At 41.8% G+C, this 22,972-nt stretch overlaps 2 protein-coding genes across 2 annotated transcripts in view; both read right to left on the bottom strand.

Moving 5' to 3' along the window:
* LOC115111991 (dematin) overlaps window positions 1-22,972 on the bottom strand; it is a 294,338-nt gene that overhangs the window by 106,687 nt on the left and 164,679 nt on the right. The window lies entirely within an intron of this gene.
* Window positions 1,619-22,239, bottom strand: rsph14 (radial spoke head 14 homolog). The gene is made up of 6 exons (XM_029638601.2): window positions 21,862-22,239; window positions 21,178-21,280; window positions 20,233-20,351; window positions 19,174-19,399; window positions 18,685-18,821; window positions 1,619-4,229 (listed from the first exon to the last, which is right to left on the bottom strand). Exons 1-6 carry the CDS (start codon window positions 22,058-22,060, stop codon window positions 3,991-3,993), a joined length of 1,023 nt encoding a protein of 340 aa, XP_029494461.1. The 5' UTR covers window positions 22,061-22,239; the 3' UTR covers window positions 1,619-3,990.

The following is a 22,972-nucleotide window of genomic DNA, read 5'->3' as shown; positions in this document are numbered from 1 at the left end:
GATTCAGACACAGCTAGGACATCAGTGTTGGTGAGTGTGCTAAAGCAGTGAATAAAACAAACTTAAGGAGGAGGCTTCTGATGTTAACATGCATGAAACCAAGGCTTTTACGGTTACAGAAGTCAACAAATGAGAGGTGTAGTACTGGGGGCTACAGGGCCTGGGTTAACCTCTACATCACCAGAGGAACTGAGGAGGAGTAGGATAAGGGTACGGCTATAAGAACTGGTCGTTTAGTACGTTGGGAACAGAGAATAAAAGGAGCAGATTTTTGGGCGTGGTAGAAGAGATTCAGGGCAAAATGTACAGACAAGGGTATGGTAGGATGTGAGTACAGTGGAGGTAAACCTAGGCATTGAGTGACCATGAGAGAGGTTTTATCTCTGATGGCACCAGTTAAGCCAGGTGAGGTCTCCGCATGTGTGGGAGGTGGGACAAAAGAGCTATCTAAGGCATGTTGAGCGGGACTGGGGGCACTACAGTGAAATAAAACAATAAGAACTAGCAGAAACAGCTGTAGACAAGACATTTTGGCATTAGAGAGAGGCATAAAGCAATCACAGATGTTGATCGGGAGAGCTAAGACAACAATGGGTAAATGGCGATGAACGGGCAGAGAGGTTCAGTTAGGTATACACAGGACCTGAGTTCGAGGCTGGAGCGACAGATAAACAAAATGAGGTACCGTGTTAGTGAACTGTCCAGCAGGCATCAGCTGTATAGCCGAGTGATCATAGGGTCCAATGAGCAGCAATAGGTGAGTCAGGGAGCTACTACGGTAGGTGAGCGTTCAAAAAGCGTTCAAAAAGCTAGCGGGCCGGGGCTAGCAAATGGGTCTTCGGCGACATCGCAACGGAAAAGCCTGCTGAAACCACATCGGACAATTACGTTGGCAGACCAGTCGTGATGGCTCGGCGTGTTTCCTTGTCGACATTAAAGGGTCCAGGTCAATTGGCAAAAGAGGTATTGTAGCCCAAGAATACTTTGTCGGCTAGCGGGAGATTGGCCTAGCTCGAGTCTAGCTCAAGGCTAAATGGTGCTTTCTTCGGGACAGAGGTGTTATCCAACATTAGCCACTCGGTTGCAGCTAGCTAGCTGCGATGATCCGGTGTAATGGTCCAGAGCTTGCGGCAAGGTCACTGATTAGTTAGGAACTCCCCTCACCTGGGTGTCTAGGTCTTAATTGGACACATTGAAAGGAAATAACGAAAACCAGCATATACTCGGCCGGCCCTCCATGGAATGAGTTTGACACCCCTGGCCTAGGCTATATTTTGCTTATTGAGAACGTGGCTCACTCATACAATACGATTTATGGGAGCCTAGTATGTTTTATTTTAAGAGAAATGCGATGTGTGACGACATGTAGGCTAGGCTCATTGAAGCCAATTACAACAACGTTGACTGCCAACAATCCAAACATATTGAGTAACACTGGATGTTGTTTTTTTCTTTTTTACTCTTGCTATTACTCATTGCTGTAGCCTCTGCGATTTAATACACTCTAGTTATCAATCCACAATGGACCAGGGCGAGAATTTTCTGTGCCCCCAGCCGAAGTGGAGTTGATGACAACGCAAAGACGTCAATAACCTATAAAACTTGAGACAAACACATGCAGTATTAAACGGTTGAGTGGCCAAGCACTTGTCACATCTACAACTTGTTTATTTATCAAAACGCAATTCTTATTCAAAGCCCCTCACAATACATTTACAGATGGTGAATGTAGGCTAGTAATTAGTAGGCCAACATCTGTTTCTGCCTTTGCTGATACATGCAGTTGTATGATTATCATAACCCTGGCTGGCTGTCATGTTGTGCAGTATGGATGGAACAGAGGATGTTGTGTAACGAAAGGGTGCCATGACAGATTTTTTTTTGAGTGGATGGACAGGGTGCCGGAACATAATTTCAAAAAAATTGTAGACTACAAAATGATATAATATTAGACTAAAACATGATCATTTCAAACCTTGCTTACATTTGTATATGATCACATCCACAGAGTGTACAAAACATTATGAACACCTCTTTCCATGGCAGACTGACCAGGTGAATCCAGGTAAAAGCTATGTTCCCTTATACAGTGGCTTGCAAAAGTATTCACTCCCCTTGGTATTTTTCCTATTTGGTTGCCTTACAACCTGGAAATCTACCTAAAATTGATTTTTGAGATGTTTGTAATCATTTGATTTACACATTACCACTTTGAAAATGCAAAATATTTTTTATTGTGAAACAAACAAGAAATAAGACAAAAAAAACAGAACTTGAGCCTGCAATAACTATTCACTCCGGCCAAAGTCAATACTTTGTACAGAGCTACCTTTTGCAGCAATTACAGCTGTAAGTCTCTTGGGGTATGTCTCTATAAGCATTGCACATCTAGCCACTGCATGATGCTGCCACCATGCTTCACCGTGGGGATGGTGTTCTCGGGGTGATGAGAGGTGTTGGGTTTGCGCCAGACATAGCATTTTCTTTGATGGCCAAAAAGCTCAATTTTACCAATCTGACCAGAGTACCTTCTTACATATTTTGGAAGAAGGTGTTTGCTTATTTTTTTATTTAACTTCTTATGGTATAGGGGACGCTTGCGTCCCACTTGGCCAAAAGCCAGGGAAAATGCAGCGCGGCAAATTCAAATAAAATTATATAAAAATCTAACTTTCATTAAATCACACATGTAGGATACTAAATTAAAGCTACACTCGTTGTGAATCCAGCCAACATGTCAGATTTAAAAAAGGCTTTTCGGCGAAAGAATAAGCAGCTATTATCTGATGATAGCACAACAGTAAACAAAGAGGGTAGCATATTTCTACTCTGCAGGCGCTACACATAATGCCAAAATAAAATATAAAACATGCCTTATCTTTGACGAGCTTCTTTTGTTGACACTCCAATATGTCCCATAAACATCACAATTGGTCCTTTTGTTCGATTAATTCCATCCATATACAGTGGGGAGAACAAGTATTTGATACACTGCCGATTTTTGCAGGTTTTCCTACTTACAAAGCATGTAGAGGTCTGTCATTTTTATCATAGGTACAGTTCAACTGTGAGAGACGGAATTTAAAACAAAAATCCAGAAAATCATATTGTATGATTTTTAAGTCATTAATTTGCATTAATGGACTATTTTGTGTATGTCCATTACATGAAATCCAAATAAAAATCCATTTAAATTACAGGTTGTAATGCAACAAAATAGGAAAAATGCCAAGGGGGATGAATACATTTGCAAGGCACTGTAGGTGTCACTTGTTAAATCCACTTCAATTCATGTAGATGAAAAGGAGGAGACAGGTTAAAGAAGGATTTTTAAACCTTGAGAATATTGAGACATAGATTGTGTATGTGTGCCATTCAGAGGGTGAATGGGCAAGGCAAAACTATTTAAGTGCCTTTGAACGGGGTATGGTAGTAGGTGCCAGGCTCACCGGTTTGTGTCAAGAACTGCAACGCTGATGGGTTTTTTTCTCTACAGTTTCCAGTGTGTATCAAGAATGGTCTACCACCCAAAGAACAACTTGACACAATTGTGGGAAGCATTGGAGTCAACATGGGCCAGAATCCCTGTGGAACACTTTTGACAACTTGTAGAGTCCAGGGTGAACTGAGAGCCAGAACTTGTGGGGCCAAATAAAATCACCCACGGACCATCAGTTGGGGAACCTCTATACAGAGGAGCTGAAACTTGCCACTGTGCTCAGTTTTAATCACATGAATAGAATAGATGACACAGACATGATGAATAAGTGGTGGGTCTACTAGTCTGGTAAATGTACACCAGCATACATTTACATTAAGGAAGTGTGAGTGTCTGTAGTAGAAGAAGGACTGTGTGTGTGGTGTGTCTGGGAGAGCACATGTGTGCCTGTGTGTGTCAATGTGTGTGAGGGAGAGAGAATAGGGGGAGGAGCGAGGGAGAATCAGATAATGAGAGGTATTTGTCTCTTCTTCCCTTGCTCTCTCTTTCTCTCAGGGGGTCCAGGAGATCACGCGGATGGCAGTGGCTGCTGCTCGGCAGATGATGGAAGCTGGGTGATTGAGTCTTGTCTTTAATAGTGGCAGGTGTTCCAGTAGCTGTTCCCGAGCGCATGGGGCTTCAGCCAGGGTGGTGAGGGCACGCAGCGCGTTAGCACACACAGCTCTGTCCTCACTGCCCACCAGCTCCAACAAGGGGGGAATGGCACCTGCCTTTAAGGCCTGGTACTTCCCTGTGGAAGACAGAGGGGAGAAGTGAGCATGAGTAAGTTAATGATGAGGTTCACACTATCTGTTGAGACATTGACGCTTCTGCATTAGGGGAAATAGCACCACTGACTGCCCCACCGTTGTTGTTATTGTTTTGTTTTGTTGACTAAGAATAGATGGGGAGCATCACGCAACGTGGTGAAAAAATAAATCTGTATATATTCTGCTGTTCTATCACATGTGCAATGATGTCCAAGGAAAAAAAAAAATGTGCTCGTTGTTTGCAGTAACTTCCTTGTTGATGTAATATCGCAAATGGACGTGGCAGTTTTACAATCTAAGTAACATAATAAAAAAATTCCCCATCAAAACCCTTCAGTTGAAGCTAGAGATATGGGCTGTGTCTCAATCCACCACATCCGCCCATGTCGGCCTTCCCCATCTGCGGTGGAAGGCAAAGGTTGGCTACTTTAACTTCTTGACACTACCCATCCCTTATCCCTTAATTGTCATCAACAACCGCTGAATAGCATAGCGCCTCAGTCAAATAATATTACTAAAAATATTCATAATTCATGAAATCACAAGTGCAATATTGCAAAACACAGCTTAGCCTTTTGTTAATCTACCTGTTATTGTCACGCCCTGGCCTTAGTATTCTGTGTTTTCGTTAGTATTTTGGTGAGGCCAGGGTGTGACATGGGGATTTATGTGCTTTGTTTTGTCTGGGGTTGTTTGTAGGTATGGGATTGTGGTTAGAGTAGTACTCTAGTTAAGTCTATGGTTGCCTAGAGTGGTTCTCAATCAGAGGCAGGTGTTTATCGTTGTCTCTGATTGGGAACCATATTTAGGCAGCCATATTCTTTAGGTCTATTGTGGGTGATTGTTCCTGTCTTTGTGGCACCAGATAGGACTGGTTTGTTTTTTTCTCGTTTCTTGTTTTGTAGATTGTTGTACTTTCATCTTTATTAAAGACGTACAAAACTAACCACGCTGCATTTTGGTCCGCCTCTCTTTCCCCAGAAGAAAACCGTTACAGTTATCTCAGATTTTGAAATTATGCTTTACAGCGAAAGCAATCCAAGCGTTTGTGTAAGTTTATCGATTGCATGACAAAACATTAAGTACACTTAGCATCAGGTAGCTTGGTCACGAAAATCAGAAAAGCAATCAAATCAATTACCTTTGATCTTCGGATGTTTTCAATCACGAGACTCCCAGTTACACAACAAATGTTCCTTTTGTTCCATAAAGATTATTTTTATATCCAAAATACCTCTGTTTGTTTGGCGCATTATTCTCAGAAATCCACAGGAAAGAGCGGTCACGACAACGGAGACAAATTCCAAATAATATCCGAATATATATATATATACTGTATATAAATATATAATCGATAATATATCAACCGCAAATGTCTTTCACAGTAAGAGAGGGAAAAACAATAGCTGTCCAAATTCTGTTGCGCGAGCAAAACTCATGTGACCACTTGACGCGATGTTATCGTTCTGGCTAATTTTTCAAAATAAAAGCCTGAAACTATGTCTGAAGACTGTTGACACCTCGAGGAAGCGATAGGAAAAGGAATCTGGTTGATATCCCTTTAAATGGAGCAATGGGAGGCTATGGAACATGGAGTTTTCAAAATAGAAGCCACTTCCTGGTTTGATTTTCCTCAGGGTTTCGCCTGCAATATCAGTTCTGTTACACTCACAGACAATATTTTGACAGTTTTGGAAACTTTAGAGAGTTTTCTATCCTAATCTGTCAATTATATGCATATTCTAGCATCTGGTCCTGAGAAATAGGCTGTTTACTTTGGGAATGTTATTTTTCCAAACATAAAAATAGTGCCCCCTAGCTTCAAGAGGTTAATTAAAGAATATAAAATATAAAATAAATGTTGATTTGTTTAACCTCTCTAGGGTAGGGGGCAGCATTCGGAATTTTGGATGAAAAGCATGCCCAAATTTAACGGCCTGCTACTCGGGCCCAGAAGATATGATATCCATACAACTGGTAGATTTGGATAGAAAACACTCTAAAGTTTCCAAAACTGTTAAAATAGTGTCTGTGAGTATAACAGAACTGATTTAGCAGGCGGTTTACCTTTTATATTGACGACGTTATTGTCCGGTTGAAATATTATAGATCATTTAGGCTAAAAAACAACCTGAGGATTGAATATAAACATTGTTTTACATGTTTCTATGAACTTTACGGACACAATTAGGATATTTTGTCTGATTGTTTTGACTGAGTTTGAGCCTGATTACTGAAGAAAACGCGCTAACAAAACGGAGGTTTTTGGATATAAAGAGACTTCATCGAACAACAGGAACATTTATTGAGTAAATTAATGTCTTCTGATTAACACCATATGAAGATCATCAAAGGTAAGGGTATCTCTATTTCGGAGTTTTGTAACGGTTCTGCTTGGCTGGTTACTGTTTGTAATAATTTGTCAACTGGGCTATGTTTTGGGCTAGGTATGTTCTGGGCTAGATATGCTTTCGCCGAAAAGCATTTTATAAATATGACACTGTGGTTGGTTTAACAAGAAGTTCATCTTTAAACCTATGTAAAATATGATTTGTTTTCAGAATTTTTATCATGAGCATTTCTGTAATAGAATTTGGCGCTCTGCAATCTCACTGGATGTTGGCCAGATGGGACGCTAGCGTCCCACATACCCTAGAGAGGTTAACACTTTTTTGGTTACTACATGATTCCATATGTGTTATTTCATAGTTTTGAAGTCTTCACTATTATTCTACAATCAAGAAAATAGTAAAAATAAAGAAAAACCCTTGAATGAGTAGGTGTTTTCCAGTGCCATTTTGACTTTTTCCACATTTTGTTACATTACAGCCTTATTCTAAAATGGATGAAATAAAAACATTTCCTCAGCAATCGACACACAATACTCCATAATGACAAATCAGGTGTTAAGAAATGTTTGCAAATGTATAAAAATTAAAATAAACTTATTTGCATAAGTATTCAGACCATTTGATACGAAACTTGAAATTGAGCTCAGGTGCATCCTGTTTCCATTGATCATCCTTGAGATGTTTCTACAACTTGATTTGAGTCTACCTGTGGTAAATTCAATTGATTGGACATGATTTGGAAAGGCACACATCGGTCGATAAAAGATCCCACAGTTGACAGTGCATGCCAGAGCAAAAACCAAGCCATGAGGTCGAAAGAATTGTCCATAGAGCTCCAAGACAGGGTTGTGTCGATGCACAGATCTGGGGAAAGGTACCAAAACATTTCTGCAGCATTGAAGGTCCGCAAAAAGCCAAGACCCTTCCTAGAGCTGGCCACCTGGCGAAACTGAGGAATCGGGGAGAAGGGCCTTGGTCAGGGAGGTGAAGAAGAACCCAATGGTCACTCTGACAGAGCTCTAGAGTTCCTCTGTACACATGGGAGAACCTTCCAGAAGGACAACCATCACTGGAGCACTCCACCAATCAGGTAATTATGGTAGTGGCCAGACGGAAGCCACTCCTCAGTAAAAGGCACATGACAGCCCCTTAGTTTGCCAAAATGCACCTAAAAACAGACCATGAGAAACAAGATTTTCTGGTCTAATAAAACCAAGATTGAACACTTTGGACTGAATGTCAATCGTTACAGAGCTTGAGAGGATCTGCAGAGAAGAATGGGAGAAAATCTCCAAATACAGGTTGTAGCGTCAAAGGTGCTTCAACTAAGTACTGAGTAAAGTCAAATCAAATTTATTTATATAGCCCTTCGTACATCAGCTGATATCTCAAAGTGCTGTACAGAAACCCAGCCTAAAACCCAAAACAGCAAGCAATGCAGGTGTAAAAGCACGGGGTCTGAATACTTATGGAAATGTAATATTTCAGTTACAAAAATTATACATTTTCATACATTAAAAAAAAAAAACTGCTTTTGCTTTATCATTATGGGGTATTGTGTGTAGATTGAGGGAGAAAAAAACGTATCGATTTTAGAATAAGGCTGAAACGTAACAAAATGTGGGAAAAGTCAAGGGGTCTGAATACTTTCCGAATGCACTGTATCTACCTCAATTGCCTCTTACCCCTGCACATCGACTCGGTAGTGGTACCCCTTGTATATAGCCAAGTAATCGTTACTCATTGTGTATCTATTAATACTTTTATTATTACGTATTTTACTTTACTATTATTTCTCTTTTTTTCTCTCTACATTGCTGGGAAAGGTGTGTTAGTAAGCCCATGTCTATAGACCCCATGGATGCAAGAACAATACTTATCTTACAAGCCTGAGAATCATGGGAAAATCTAAAGAAATCAGCCAAGACCTCAGAAAAAGAAATGTAGACCTCCACAAGTCTGGTTCATCCTTGGGAGCAATTTCCAAATGCCTGAAGGTACCACGTTCATCTGTACAAACAATAGTACGCAAGTATAAACACCATGGGACCATGCAGCCATCATACCGCTCAGGAAGGAGATGCGTTCTGTCTCCTAGAGATGAACGTGGTGCGAAAAGTGCAAATCAATCCCAGAACAACAGCAAAGGACCTTGTGAAGATGCTGGAGGAAACAGGTACAAAAGTATCTATATCCACAGTAAAACGAGTCCTATATCGACATAACATCACTTGGCCAAGTCACTTGGCTCTGTCATAACCTCACATGGTCTCTCCTATCATTGCTATGCAGACGACACACAATTAATCTTCTCCTTTCCCCCTTCTGATGACCAGGTGGCGAATCGCATCTCTGCATGTCTGGCAGACATATCAGTGTGGATGACGGATCACCACCTCAAGCTGAACCTCGGCAAGACGGAGCTGCTCTTCCTCCCGAGGAAGGACTGCCCGTTCCATGATCTCGCCATCACGGTTGACAACTCCATTGTGTCCTCCTCCCAGAGCGCTAAGAACCTTGGCGTGATCCTGGACAACACCCTGTCGTTCTCAACTAACATCAAGGCGGTGGCCCGTTCCTGTAGGTTCATGCTCTACAACATCCGCAGAGTACGACCCTGCCTCACACAGGAAGCGGCGCAGGTCCTAATCCAGGCACTCGTCATCTCCCGTCTGGATTACTGCAACTCGCTGTTGGCTGGGCTCCCTGCCTGTGCCATTAAACCCCTACAACTCATCCAGAACGCCGCAGCCCGTCTGGTGTTCAACCTTCCCAAGTTCTCTCACGTCACCCCGCTCCTCCGCTCTCTCCACTGGCTTCCAGTTGAAGCTCGCATCCGCTACAAGACCATGGTGCTTGCCTACGGAGCTGTGAGGGGAACGGCACCTCAGTACCTCCAGGCTCTGATCAGGCCCTACACCCAAACAAGGGCACTGCGTTCATCCACCTCTGGCCTGCTCGCCTCCCTACCACTGAGGAAGTACAGTTCCCGCTCAGCCCAGTCAAAACTGTTCGCTGCTCTGGCCCCCCAATGGTGGAACAAACTCCCTCACGACGCCAGGACAGCGGAGTCAATCACCACCTTCCGGAGACACCTGAAACCCCACCTCTTTAAGGAATACCTAGGATAGGATAAAGTAATCCCTCTCACCCCCCTTAAAAGATTTAGATGCACTACTGTTCCACTGGATGTCATAAGGTGAATGCACCAATTTGTAAGTCGCTCTGGATAAGAGCGTCTGCTAAATGACTTAAATCTAAATAACATGAAAGGCCGCTCAGCAAGGAAGAATCCACTGTTCCAAAACAGCCATAAAAAAAGCCAGACTACGGTTTGCAACTGCACATGGGGACGAAGATCGTACTTTTTTGAGAAATGTCCTCTGGTCTGAAGAAACAAAAATAGGAACCTTTTGGTCATAATGACCATTGTTATGTTTGGAGGAAAAAGGGGGAGGCTTGCAAGCCGAAGAACACCATCCCAACCGTGAAGCACGGGGGTGGCAGCATCATGTTGTGGGGGTGCTTTGCTGCAGGAGGGACTGGTGCACTTCACAAAATAGATGGCGTCATGAGGCAGGAAAATGATGTGGATATATTGAAGCAACATCTCAAGACATCAGGAAGTTAAAGCTTGGTCGCAAATGGGTCTTCCAAATGGACAATGACCCCAAGCATACTTCCAAAGTTCTGTCAAAATGGCTTAAGGACAACAGAGTCAAGGTATTGGAGTGACCATCACAAAGCCCTGACCTCAATCCTATAGAAAATTTGTCGGCAGAACAAAAGAGTGTGCAAGCAAGGAGGCCTACAAATCGGACTCAGTTACACCAGCTCTGTCAGGAGGAATGGGCCAAAATTTACCCAACTTATTGTGGGAAGCTTGTGGAAGGCTACCTGAAACGTTTGACCCAAGTTAAACAATTTAAAGTCAATGCTACCAAATAATAATTTAGTATATGTAAACTTCTGACCCACTGGGAATGTGATGAAAGAAATACAAGCTGAAATAAATCATTCTCTCTACTATTATTCTGACATTTCACATTCTTAAAATAAAGTGGTGATCCTAACTGACCTAAGACAGGGAATTTTACTAGGATTAAATGTCAGGAATTGTGAAAAACTGAGTTGAAATGTGAGGTGTATGTAAACGTCCGACTTCAACTGTACGTAAATGCAATATTTAATTTCATAAATTTGCATAATTTTAAAAAACAACAACGTTTTTTGCTTTGTCATTATGGAGTATTGTGTGTAGATTGAGGGGGGGAAACTATTTCATCAATTTTAGAATAACGATGTAACGTTTAAAAAAAATGTCAAGGGATCTGAATACTTTCCAAATGCACTGTATGTGGTAGTGGAGTAGGACCTGAGGGCACACACCTAGTGAGTAATGAAATCTGTTATGAATGTTTTGTAATGTTTTTAATATTGTATAACTGCCTTAATTTTGCCGGACCCCAAGATGAGTAGTTGCTCCCTTGCCAGGTTCAGGCGAGAGAAAGACAACGTCTCTCCCTGCCTGTTGATTAACACCACCGACGTCCTGTTGTCGGACCTTACCAACACATACTGGACCTCCAATATCAGAAAAAAACATCAGAAAAACAGCCAGTAGCTCCAGGTAATTGATATGCAGTGCCTTTAGCACTGTCGACCAAACGCCACCTTCCTAGTAGCCCACACACAGCACACCCCATCCCAGTGAGGCTGTGTCTGTCGTGATCACCCTGCGGGACACTACCCGGCCCATGGGAACCCCCTGTGACAACAGTCGCGGGTTTCTCCAAGGAGTTAACGCCCTCAGGCACGACAGGGATAGCTTGAGCAACAGATGGCAATGGCGAGATGCATCCAGACACGTAGTTACGTGAACCAATCGCTGGGACTCACCGACTATATTAGCCGCCAAAACATGAGCAATTTGAACTTGTCCAAATCATTCAAGGACAGGATGGGATGCAGCATTTCATTACTGTTAAGAACGAGGAAATACTGGCTGAACCAACCGCTTCCGAGATGGGAACACCCCGAATAGCCCGCTTCCAAAAGAAGAGAGAAAATCTCCTCTCTCAAAACAGGGGCTAGGACACACCCACTGTGAGACCTCCCATATATTGTCATCTGAAGGGGCGAAAACAGCACGAGTATTTGTGACAAAGTCAACCAGAGAGACACTGGTCCACCGGAACCAGCCATGCTTTTTCGGGAGTTTAGGACTAAGAATAGCCTCTCTGTTAGCCTCCAAGACCAGGTGGCTAACTAGCTTCCCATACCAGCATGCAAGCTAGCTTCCCATACCGGCATGCGCCCCTTCTAAAACAGTTCCACATTCATGCAAATTGGTTGAATGTGAGTTATTCCAGGTAAAAAATGGAAAAAGAGTCAAGCAACACTTTACCGCAGTCATCACAGGTGGTAAAACATTCCTCAACCTGGGCTAACTCCATTGCAAAGGAGAGGAGAGCTATACCGTCGTGCTGCTGCTCTGCAGCCCAGCGCGATATCTGTGGCAGAGACATGAGGTTGCTGGAGTTAGCTCATCCATCTCTTCCTCCGAAACCCCCCCAAAACCAGTCAAGAGACACCACATCCTTTCCAGAATGTGGTTTCTGAACACCTTCAGGGAAGCAGAGAACTGGAATGCCCATAGGGGAATTGAACCCCCGCATGACAGGTGAGGAACTACTCCGTAACAGTTATTTTCAAAGAAAGTGCCGTCTCCAGCATAGGAGGTTGGTGGCACCTTAATTGGGGAGGACGGGCTCATAGTAATGGCTGGAACACAATAATATTACTATTCCAATTAATGGAATGGTTTTGAACTCAAACACTGGTTTCAATGTGTTTGATACCATTCCATTCACTCCATTCCAGCCATTTTTATGAGCTCTCCTCCCCTCAGCAGCCTCCTGTGTTCCTTCAGTAACCACAATTTTCCTAAGAAGTCAACATACAAGAGATTCTGAACTCAGCCGGTGACACCGGTCACAGGAACTGTTCCGAGCCAAAGCAGCCTGAGCGTTTATCCACCACAGGCAAACAGGATAGCACTTGTGAGTATATTTTCATTGTGGGCAGTCAAGATCACTTTTGAGTCAAAATGCAAGCTGAGTCTAATTTGGTGAATTACTTGTGAGCCACAGCTGAGCATAATAATTACATATTTTTTTACTGGACTGATGGCCTGCATCTGAGGGTCAGTCTGAGGGGAGGGAGCAGCGGTGAGGTTGCCTCTCACCCGGCTCACCGTCCCTCCTCTCTCCTTCCACTGAGAAAAGGGGACACAGTCTTCCAGCTGATGGCGAATGTCGATCTGAATTATTTCTGCCTCATGCACCAATTTATGTTGTTAGTCCTATGAGCAGAGAAAGTGGAATATTCCTTGATATTAAAAAAGACTCAAGCCGCTAATGACAACAACACAAGAACGGCTCATAATAATGGCTGGAACAGAGCAAATCGAATGGCATCAAACACCTGGAAACCATATGTTTGATGTATTTGATACCATTCCACTAATTCAGCTCCAGTCATTACCACTAGCCCGTTCTCCCCAATTAAGGTGCCACCAACCTCCAGTGATAGGGAGAATGCGCATTTTATGGCTTATAAAAGTGTTGAACAAAGTGTTGACAGTGCTGAATAACAACTTAAACATTAAAACAGCAGCTCTTTGCCGTATTCGTTGAGTAGTCATGGTTTTAAAATATTTGAAATCTCACATTATTAACTTTGCTGTGCGATCGAGGCTTCTTTTTTACAGTCTATGGCGCGAGGAAACTGTGCAGACAAAGTGATCTGAGTTATCTGATTGGCCAGTAGTAGGCCTATAAGTGCACTTGATTTGTTCTCTGGGCCTGCCGGGTAGGTGGACACATCAAATGGTTCAAAATGGGAACAATTTGCCTTCTCGATGCTAGGGCTGCTGATTCAAGTGCACCTACCGCCAATAGCGGTGAAACAAATACAACAAATATTGTTTTTACAGAAATGTTTGGTGATTGACTAGGAATGCCTTGGAGATCAACCAGTTAATCGCGATCGACCCAGTGGTGACCATTGCCCTAGTAGGGCATGGTCGGCGGTTCAGATCCGGCCTGTTAGTCTTTTTGAACTTATTCTTACCACAGGCCATCTTACACAAGCAAGGAAGCACTGGCTAAACAATCAGAGCAGAAGTGGTAGGCTTTTAGCAAACATTAATCCTACCCAAACAATGAAGTATTAGCTCCTCAAGCAGAGCAGGAAATAGTTTGCTTTTAGCAAACACAAAACACAAAACCTGAGACCAAGACCCAAAACTAGCAACATCTAGGGGGACGAGTATTCTCTCCCCACTAACAGACACCTAAGTCGGCGCCAAATCCAGTAGTCTTTGTGTGCTTGTAAATTGCGTGACAAGTTCTTCGTCAGGCGAGCTGTAGAGCGAAGAATTTAGGAAATTAATGCGAGCCCCGGTGTTATAGCCAGATAGGTGGGGCTTCCGAGGGCGGGCTCTGCATTCATTTGCCCATTGGGTGTGTTTTTAGTTTTCTTCAGGTGAATGTGATTGGTCATTGACACCCTATAGTATGTTATGCTGAGTGACTGACTGAAAGAGAACCCACAGACACTCCCCACTGGGCAAAACACTGGTTGAATCAACGTTGTTTCCACATAATTTAAAACACAAAAATCTATGTGATGATGTAGAAAACAAATTGGATTTGTAAAAACTCATCAACGTAAGGGCAATTTCTCTTTTTTTCACACCACATTTTAACCTATTCCGATGACATGGTGATTTGATTAGTTGATTTCACGTTGATTTCAAGTTAACAACTCAACCAAATGTAAATCAAAACTATACATTGAACTGAAGTCTGTGCCCAGTGGTCGGCCCTGTTTGACACCCTTCCATTTTAGTGTGTTAAAGAGATGCTCCATTTGTTTTGTAGAATTTCAGCCAGTAGTTTTGAAAGTAGTGCTCACAAGTTAAAACGAGTCCCTGAAAATTGTGCACGATTGTGTACAACATCATAACGTCATTGTTCTCTAGCCTCTGTAGCATGTGCACAAAGATACATTTTTTAAAACTGTGTTGAGTGTGCATGTTGGGCTCACCCCGCAACCTAATTGGACAATACTGTGCCGGCCTGATCCAACCTTCCATTTTAATCTTGCAACCTCATTGGACATATCATTCCACCTGCCAATTAACATTTTCCATCATGTTTGGTTGTTATCCCATTGTAGCGCATGCTCTCAGCAGACTAGTATGTCAAACCAGCAAGTGAATGTGATAATGTGAATGTGATCGCTGGCAATCAACAGCTGCAGTGTTGCCCACATTGGATTATCCCATATTATGGAATACATGGGTAAAGGTTTATGAAGACAAAAGGTGAACATATGGAATTATTTCATTTGGATGGATAGTTGACACAAGATAAAGGTAGGCCAATATTTCCTCATCTTAAAAGTGGGTTTGCAGTATACATTTCTCAAGTGCATTAAAGTTACGCATGTTGTGTCACGATTCACGTTAAAATAAAGGTTAAATCAAAAATAAAAATAAATCACGGATTGGATAAATGGATGGATGCGCGCCTTGTAAAAAAACACGCAGCCTATTGCACAATATATTCCAAAAGTCAAACAAAATACACCAGAAACACGATTTAGGAGATACAGGTTGTGAGCATAGTGTTTATGATCGGGTTGATAATTGTGACTCACCACCTGTATTTGGTCTTATGTAGCAACATTTGAAATGTTGTTTTTTACATTAGATAAAAGTAGAGACTCAGAGCTACAAAATAGTATATCATACACTGCATTTGAGGAACAATGGGAAAGTTATTCTGCTTTGAAAGTTGATCAACTTGCAATCTCACTTTTGAGAAAATTGCCTTTGAATGTTTTGCTATCTTAGTGAAGAGCACTTCTTTGTCTACACCCATTCACCTTCGTTCACACCCTGTTAAGCTTTAGCCACACCCATCTCGTTTCGCTCTCGAAGCGCACACTTGACACTCTGGCTGATGATTTGTTTACCTCTGGATAGCATGAAAACAGCCTAACCAGCTCTGCTGGCAACAATTTAATTACGCTTTTTTGCAGACGTTTACTGGCACCAGCCATATTCAACAGGTGTTGTACACACGTTAACGTTAGCTAACAAGCCAGCCAGCCAACGTTAGCTAGTTAAACAATGAACAGTGCCAACAATGCCACAGTGCTAGGAACTAAACAACCATGTTCAATGTTAGCTAGCTAACATTAGGCTCTAACTAGAACAGCACACAGCTCTGGGAAACAAATAATAACATCAGGTAGGGAGCCAGCCAGATAACGTTAGCTAGCTAGCTAACAGTACACTTTAGCTTGAAATCGAACCACTTTCTGTCAAAATCAGAAAACTTGTAATATCTGAAAATGTAGCTAGCTAATGCTAGACTATCTTACCTGTACATCATCGTGCATGGACGCGTCTCCCTGTCAGGAATGCCATGCCACCGTTGCCCTTAGTTTGAAGATGTGATCTGGAGACAGGTCTTTCCTCCATCTCTTTAGCTATCATACTCTAATTCCACTTATTTCAAAACATGATCCTCCAGAAAGTGGAGAGCCACACTTATGCAGCTCCACTATACAACACATTTTTTTTTTAAAGCCACGTTCGACAGGATTACCAACACAGACTGACGAGCTTCTATGGCAGACCAATCTGAACTCCTCTCTCAGCATGTCGTGCCCACTCATTATCTCAGCCAATCATGGCTAGTGGGAAGGTTGCTCACTTTTTCTGTGGCTTAACCAACAAGGCTCGTAATTTAACAATTGTATTCGTATTTACAGATGGCATACCATTTTGTTATTAAGGCACATGGAAGTTCACATGTTCAAGAAGGCATTTTATCAAAAAACAAATTTAGATTTTTTAATTTTAATTACGTTCAAACGGCAATCCTGTGAAGTCGTGACTTGCAACATACGCCTAGTTTCCTGAATTGGGTCACAATTATCTTCTAATGTATTTGTTTGGCTACAATGCACACAACATTTTCTGGTTTGCAGAGAAATGCATTGAAAGAGATACAGTACCAGACAAAAGTTTGGACACACCTACTCATTCCAGGGTTTTTATTTTATTTTTAGTATTTTCTACATTGTAGAATAATAGTGAAGACATCAGAACTATGAAATAACACATATGGAATCATGTAGTAACCAAAACAGTGTTAAACAATTCAAAATATATGTTATATTTGAGATTCTTCAATGTAGCCACCCTTTGCCTTGAGAGCTTTGTACACTCTTGGAATTTTCTCAACCAGTTTCATGAGCTAGTCACCTGGAATGCATTTCTATTCAATTTGGGGTGGCAGGTAGCCTAGTGGTTAGAGTGTTGGACTAATAACCAAAAGGTTGCAAGATCAAATCCCCAAGCTGACTAAGTAAAAATATGTTGTACTGGCCCTAAACAAGGCAGTTAACCCACTGTTCCTAGGCTGTCATTGAAAATAAGAATGTGTTCTTAACTGACTTGCCTAGTTAAATAAAGGTTAAAACATTTTTTTTTAAAGCCAGCATCCCGGAGTCGCCTCTTCACTGTTGATGTTGAGACTGGTGTTTTGCGGGTACTATTGAGGACTTGTGAGGTGTCTGTTTCTCAAACTAGACACTCTAATGTACTTGTCCTCTTGCTCAGTTGTGCACCGGGGCTTCCCACTCCTCTTTCAATTCTGGTTAGAGCCAGTTTGCACTGTTCTGTGAAGGGAGTAGTACACAACGTTGTACGAGATCTTCAGTTCCTTGGGAATTTCTCGCATGGAATAGACTTCATTTCTCAGAACAAGAATAGATTGATGAGTTTCAGAAGAAAGTCTTTGTTTCTGGCCATTTTGTGCCTGTAATCAAACCCACAAATGCTGATGCTCCAGACACTCAACTAGTCTAAAGAATGCCAGTTGTATTGCTTCTTTAATCAGGACAACAGTTTTCAGCTTTGCTAACATAATTGCAAAAGGGTTTTCTAATGATCAATTAGCCTTTTAAAACAATAAAATTGGATTAGCTAACACAATGTGCCATTGGAACACAGGAGTGATGGTTGCTGATAATGGGCCGCTGTACGCCTTTGTAGATATTCCATAAAAATCTGCCGTATCCAGCTACAATGGTCATTTACAACATTAACAATGTCGACACTGTATTTCTGATCAATTGTATGTTATTTTAATGGACAAAAAATATATGCTTTTCTTTCAAAAGCAAGGACATTTCTAAGTGACCCCAAACTTTTGAACGGTAGTGTATGTAGGAACTCCTTCAAGACTGCTGGAAAAGCATTCCTCATGAAGCTGGTTGAGAGAATGCCAAGCGTGTGCAAAGCTGTCATCAAGGCAAAAAGAGTGGCTACTTTGACAAATATTTTTATTTGTTTAACACTTTTTTGGTTACTACATGATTCCATATGTGTTATTTCATAGTTTTGATGTCTTCACTATTATTCTACAATGTAGAAAAGAGTAAAAATAAAGAAAAACCCTGAAATCAGTAGGTGTCCAAACTTGACTGGTACTGTACATTAAAACTACTACCAAGGTCTTTTAAATCTATTTCAGATGTTTTCTACCTTATGCATGGTATGCAATGTATTTTCACTGTTATGAAAATAACTAATGGTATGCGCATGCAGCAATTCATAAGGGCATGCAGCCATTCACCCCATCTTGCTTTAAAACGCGCAATACTTTACAGGGAACAAGCACGTAGATCTCATGCACTAAATGATGGCAGGTTTGAATGTAAGGATTCTGTGGGTTTTTCCACTGGGAGAGCACTGTAGATTGTTTACTTTGCATGTATGAGCGATACATTTAACACAGAGTCCAAAACGGGAAGTTTAAAAAATAACGAGGTAGTTTTGAACCCTCCAGAATGTCTCTATAATGTAAGTTCCCTGCAACATAGAGATAAGCCTATGTTGTTAACATTGTTCACATGCAAACTTGCACCCTAACTCTAAACTATTACTTAAGACAATAGATATCTAAAATATCCTTTCTTTCACATCCATTCCCCTCCTTACCTTCAGTGATAATAGCTGTGTTCATAATAGTCCCAGCAGCACTGGCAGTCACTCCTGGGTCACAGTCTGATAGCAGCTTCACCAGGATTGGGAGAACTCCCTCCTCACATACCTTGTGCTTTCCTTCTGATGGAACACTAACAGGGCAAACAGGGGTCTTCAAATGGAATCATAACTTAGTTCAAAGCAAGCTTTTTCCACTTAAATTTAATTGATTTTCATTTTGCATGCACATATTACTAGAGTGCATTTTTTCTAGATGACACCTATCATTCATGAATATTGAAAGCCTCAAATTCCAAATATTTAGATTTTTTAAAGTATTCTTTCCTGTCAGTAAGTAGAGCATGGCTGCGTACCAAATGGCTCCTAAGGGACCTAATAAGGCACTACTTTGACCTGGGCCAATAGAGCGCTGGTCAAAAGTAGTGCAGTATGTAGGGAATAGGGTGTCATTTGGAACATATCCATGTTTGTGCCTCTGCTCACCTGATGCCCAACATGGCGGAGGCTGCGGCCCGGCGGATGTCAGGGGAGGGGTGAGAGAGCTGGTTTCGCAGCATGGGAACTCCGTCACTGGCCAGGGCCGGCAGGGCATCCACCCTCACACAGTAGCTGAGAGTGGCCAGGATAAGGGCCCGGATCTCCTCCTGCTCAACAGGCAGCTTCATCACCAGCCGGGGAACCAGGCCCAAAGTTACGATACACACTGCACCTGACCAGGAGACAGAAGGTCATAAGGTCATAAGGCCCTAAAACATGTCCATCATCTAAAGATTTGGATTCTCTTTCATTGAATCACTTGTTTCGTTAATAATTGTTACATTTAGAAGATCTTATAAGATCAAAACGTCTGCAAAAAATAGTAATTCAATTGTTGCCAGCCGCACAGTTACAGTCACAAACACTCTAGATAACATCAAAACAGCCTAACTAGCTCTGCTAGGGCAAGTAAAATGGTCAGAGTGAGGGGTTCTCTCATTTGTGTCTGGAAGTAGCTCGCAAGTTAGCCAGTTAGCTTGGGTGCTTGACTGCAGTTGTGAGTTCAGAACGCTCGGATCAACCCTACTCCTCAGCCAGAGCGTCCAGTGAGCGAAAAGCTCTGAAATTACAAAATGACAATCTGACAATGCTCTGAATTTACAAACGCCCAGAGCGCACTCTTGCACCGCAGATTGAATTTACAAATGCACCTTTAATAACACACACAAAGTCGTAAAATGTCTAGCTAGTAATATTATGCTAACAAGCTAGCAAGAACATCAACTTCCGGTAGACAGGCGAAGAGCCAGTATGCTCAACTGAAAGGATACCATTTGTTTACAGTATACTAAAAGGAACTAATAGCATATAGTATGTAGTATATACTCATTAAGTATGTAGTATACAGTATATTAGTATGTGTATTCGGAACACAGCTATAGTGTTTGAATAGTGTCTAAATCAAAATACATCCAAATGTCATGTGTAATGAGTCCTTCAGCTTGCCTGGAGTGTCACTGTAATTGGGCAGCTGAAAACCAAAGACTAAAGCCTAGGCATACATACCTGCAGGAAACTCAGCCACCATCTTCAGTGCACGGTGCATGTTTTTACGACAGGCATCAACTGGCTCGTCTAGAAGATCAGACAGTGGAGCCACCACATCCCACGTGAGGAAGGCTTCTCTAGGGACATACACTTGTGTCACTCACACCAATCGCCACCCAACCCAAGATTCCCTCCACTCATTTGCAAGTCCACAAGTTTAGCCTTGTCTACTATTTATGGGTGTGAAATAAGTACCCCAAAAAATGTTTTACTAAGGATTGTTTCCTCATCCGGATAACTTGCCATACAGAAGTTGACTGTTGCAGAGATACTTGATATAATGACAAGATGCTTGTGTCGTCGCCCTAACAATGGGATTCGTTGTCCACAGAGTGGAACAGCAGGATGTCAAGCACATCTCTTTGGATTGATGGATACATCTCGTTATTGAAATACTTTTTGAATATGCGATGAGAGGTGGTGATGTCATCTGCCTGTATTCAATGGAGAATGAGATGCTATGCTAACCTCATGAATATGCATAGACATTTCAAATTTCAACTGGGACAACTCAAAACTAAAGTGTTTTTTTCTCAAAGTGGCTGAGATGTCAGGTGCATCACACTTATATAAGTACACTCGTAAGAACCTAAGAATTACAAAACATATATTAGATCAAATAAGCCTCACGTATCAATAAAGCAATACATTTTTATCTTGACTAAATTTGACACTCATTGCCCCCATACAAAAACTCTTCACTTGTTTAATAATTAATGATCTGCTTAACATGGACATATTTTGGGTGGAGTAAACGACCTCGCTTCGCCTCTTCCTCTTTGGCTGTGGTCATTGACATTGTTGGTAAAACCATATTGTACTAGGCTGCCACCTACTGTCTGCAGTAACCATAGCATTGACCATTGGGTAGACCAAATGATTCCTGGGAATGGGATTGCTCACCTCCCCACATTATGGGCAGCTAGTAGGTAAAATACTTCTGTAGTTTTGATTCTCACTGAGCTGTCTCTGTCTTGCAGCAGGACCTTCAGCCTCTCCAAACAGCCTGAAACAAATTCACAGAGGATATATCTAGTTTGGAAACATTTACTTCCCGCTGGTTAAGAGAAGGCTTTGTGATGAATATAGCCCAAATAATTTACAGTACTCAGAAGGATACGCCTTGTTGTCCCCTTTTGTTGACTATTGTGCGATTAACAGGCACACTTCTAGCTTCTAGATGTTGTGCGTGGGTACGAACTCCACGACAAAGATATTCGTTCAGGCGGTCAGCTTCCAAGGTAAATAATACAGAACCGTCTTATTCGGAGTGTAAGCTAGTAGGGCTAGCTATCTCGGTTACAGAACGGGGAGATCCAGCGTCCATGCAGTGAGATACCAGCCAACTAAGTTAACAATGGGCAACCGTGGGAACATAACAATAGTGAACAGTCCTGCGTTGTCTAGCTAATAACACGTGTGTATAGCTGCCTTATGCAGGTGAACGTATTATCTCCCAAAACCAATTACAATGCAAGATTTGTGACTCGTGAAACAGATGCAGCAATTTAAAAATGACATTCCACAAATGTTTTGTTTAAGAAAGCAAGGATTTTATACAATGCAATAATGGAATATGCATCTTACCTTTGTGAATAGCCTCATATGCCCTCTTTGGGTCATGAACCAGGTCGCAGAGGGCTGCAAGAGCTCTCTGTCGTATGCACAGCTGTGGATCTTGCAGTTCCAGAGAGAGCCGCGGAAGGGCTCGGTTGCCGAATGCAACAGGTGCTTGAGTCGGGTCAAAATGCGGAGGCAATTGCTCCGAAATCCTTGTGCTAGCCATACTCTAACAAAATAAGAATTATTGTTATTAAACAACTGTTGATTATAGCTAACCTTATTTCGCTATATTGTAACAATAAGCTGCCGGCCACTAGTTGTTTGCCAGCGAGCAGAACAGTTATTTAGCTACTCAGCGCCACTGCTTCTCACTCCACCAATCGTTGCTTAGTAACTAGCTATCTGTACACAATACACATACCTTTCCCCCTTTTTTTCCTTTTTTTTACAGGGTATATATTTGTAATATTTCACTAGTTGTTTGAGTCAAAAAAAAGGTGATTAACATAAGTACAATACATTACATCACATTCCCCTTTCCCGTCCTTCTCAAGCTTGTGCGTTTCTATACGAAAATTACCTTAGGCAGGCCTAGACCATTACCTACAATACATCTCTTTCACTGACCTTATTATTATCGAATTTTTTATTAAAACAAAACAATAAAAATGTGTTTATTGGTTTCATTTGTTGCCCTTATTTTAATTGTCATTGACAACAGGGCCTCTTTCCAGAACAACCAGTAGCCCATCACAAAAAACACTATGCTGCATGTTTTCCCTGACCAATACAGGTGATGTAGGTCAGTGGTTCCAAAAATGTGGGGCTGGCCGCATATATATATTTTTAAACTGGGTGGTTCGAGCCCTGAATGCTGATTGGCTGACAGCCGTGGTATATCAGGCCGTATACCACGTGTATGACAAAACATTTATTTATAATGCTCTAATTATGTTGGTAATCAGTTTATAATAGCAATAAGGCACCTTGGAACAGCCCTTAGCTGTGGTATATTGGCCATACACCCCCTCGTGCCTTATTGCTTAAATATATACAGTACCAGTCAAAAGTTTGGACACACCTACTCATTCAAGGGTTTTTCTTTCTTTATACTATTTTCTACATTGTAGAATAA

This window comes from Oncorhynchus nerka, linkage group LG27 (assembly GCF_034236695.1).
Source record: "Oncorhynchus nerka isolate Pitt River linkage group LG27, Oner_Uvic_2.0, whole genome shotgun sequence".
Taxonomy (NCBI): Eukaryota; Metazoa; Chordata; class Actinopteri; order Salmoniformes; family Salmonidae; genus Oncorhynchus; species Oncorhynchus nerka.
The sequence above is the reverse complement of the archived record's forward strand: the minus strand, read 5'-3'. Positions and strand labels throughout refer to the sequence as shown.

Coding starts and splice junctions, on each gene's coding strand:
- rsph14 (XM_029638601.2), bottom strand. CDS start 22,060: ATGGCTAGCACAAGGATTTCGGAGCAATTGCCTCCGCATTTTGACCCG. Junction 21,281..21,861: donor ATATGAGGCTATTCACAAAG/GTAAGATGCATA, acceptor AATTTGTTTCAG/GCTGTTTGGAGAGGCTGAAG. Junction 18,822..19,173: donor TCCGCCATGTTGGGCATCAG/GTGAGCAGAGGC, acceptor TTGCCCTGTTAG/TGTTCCATCAGAAGGAAAGC.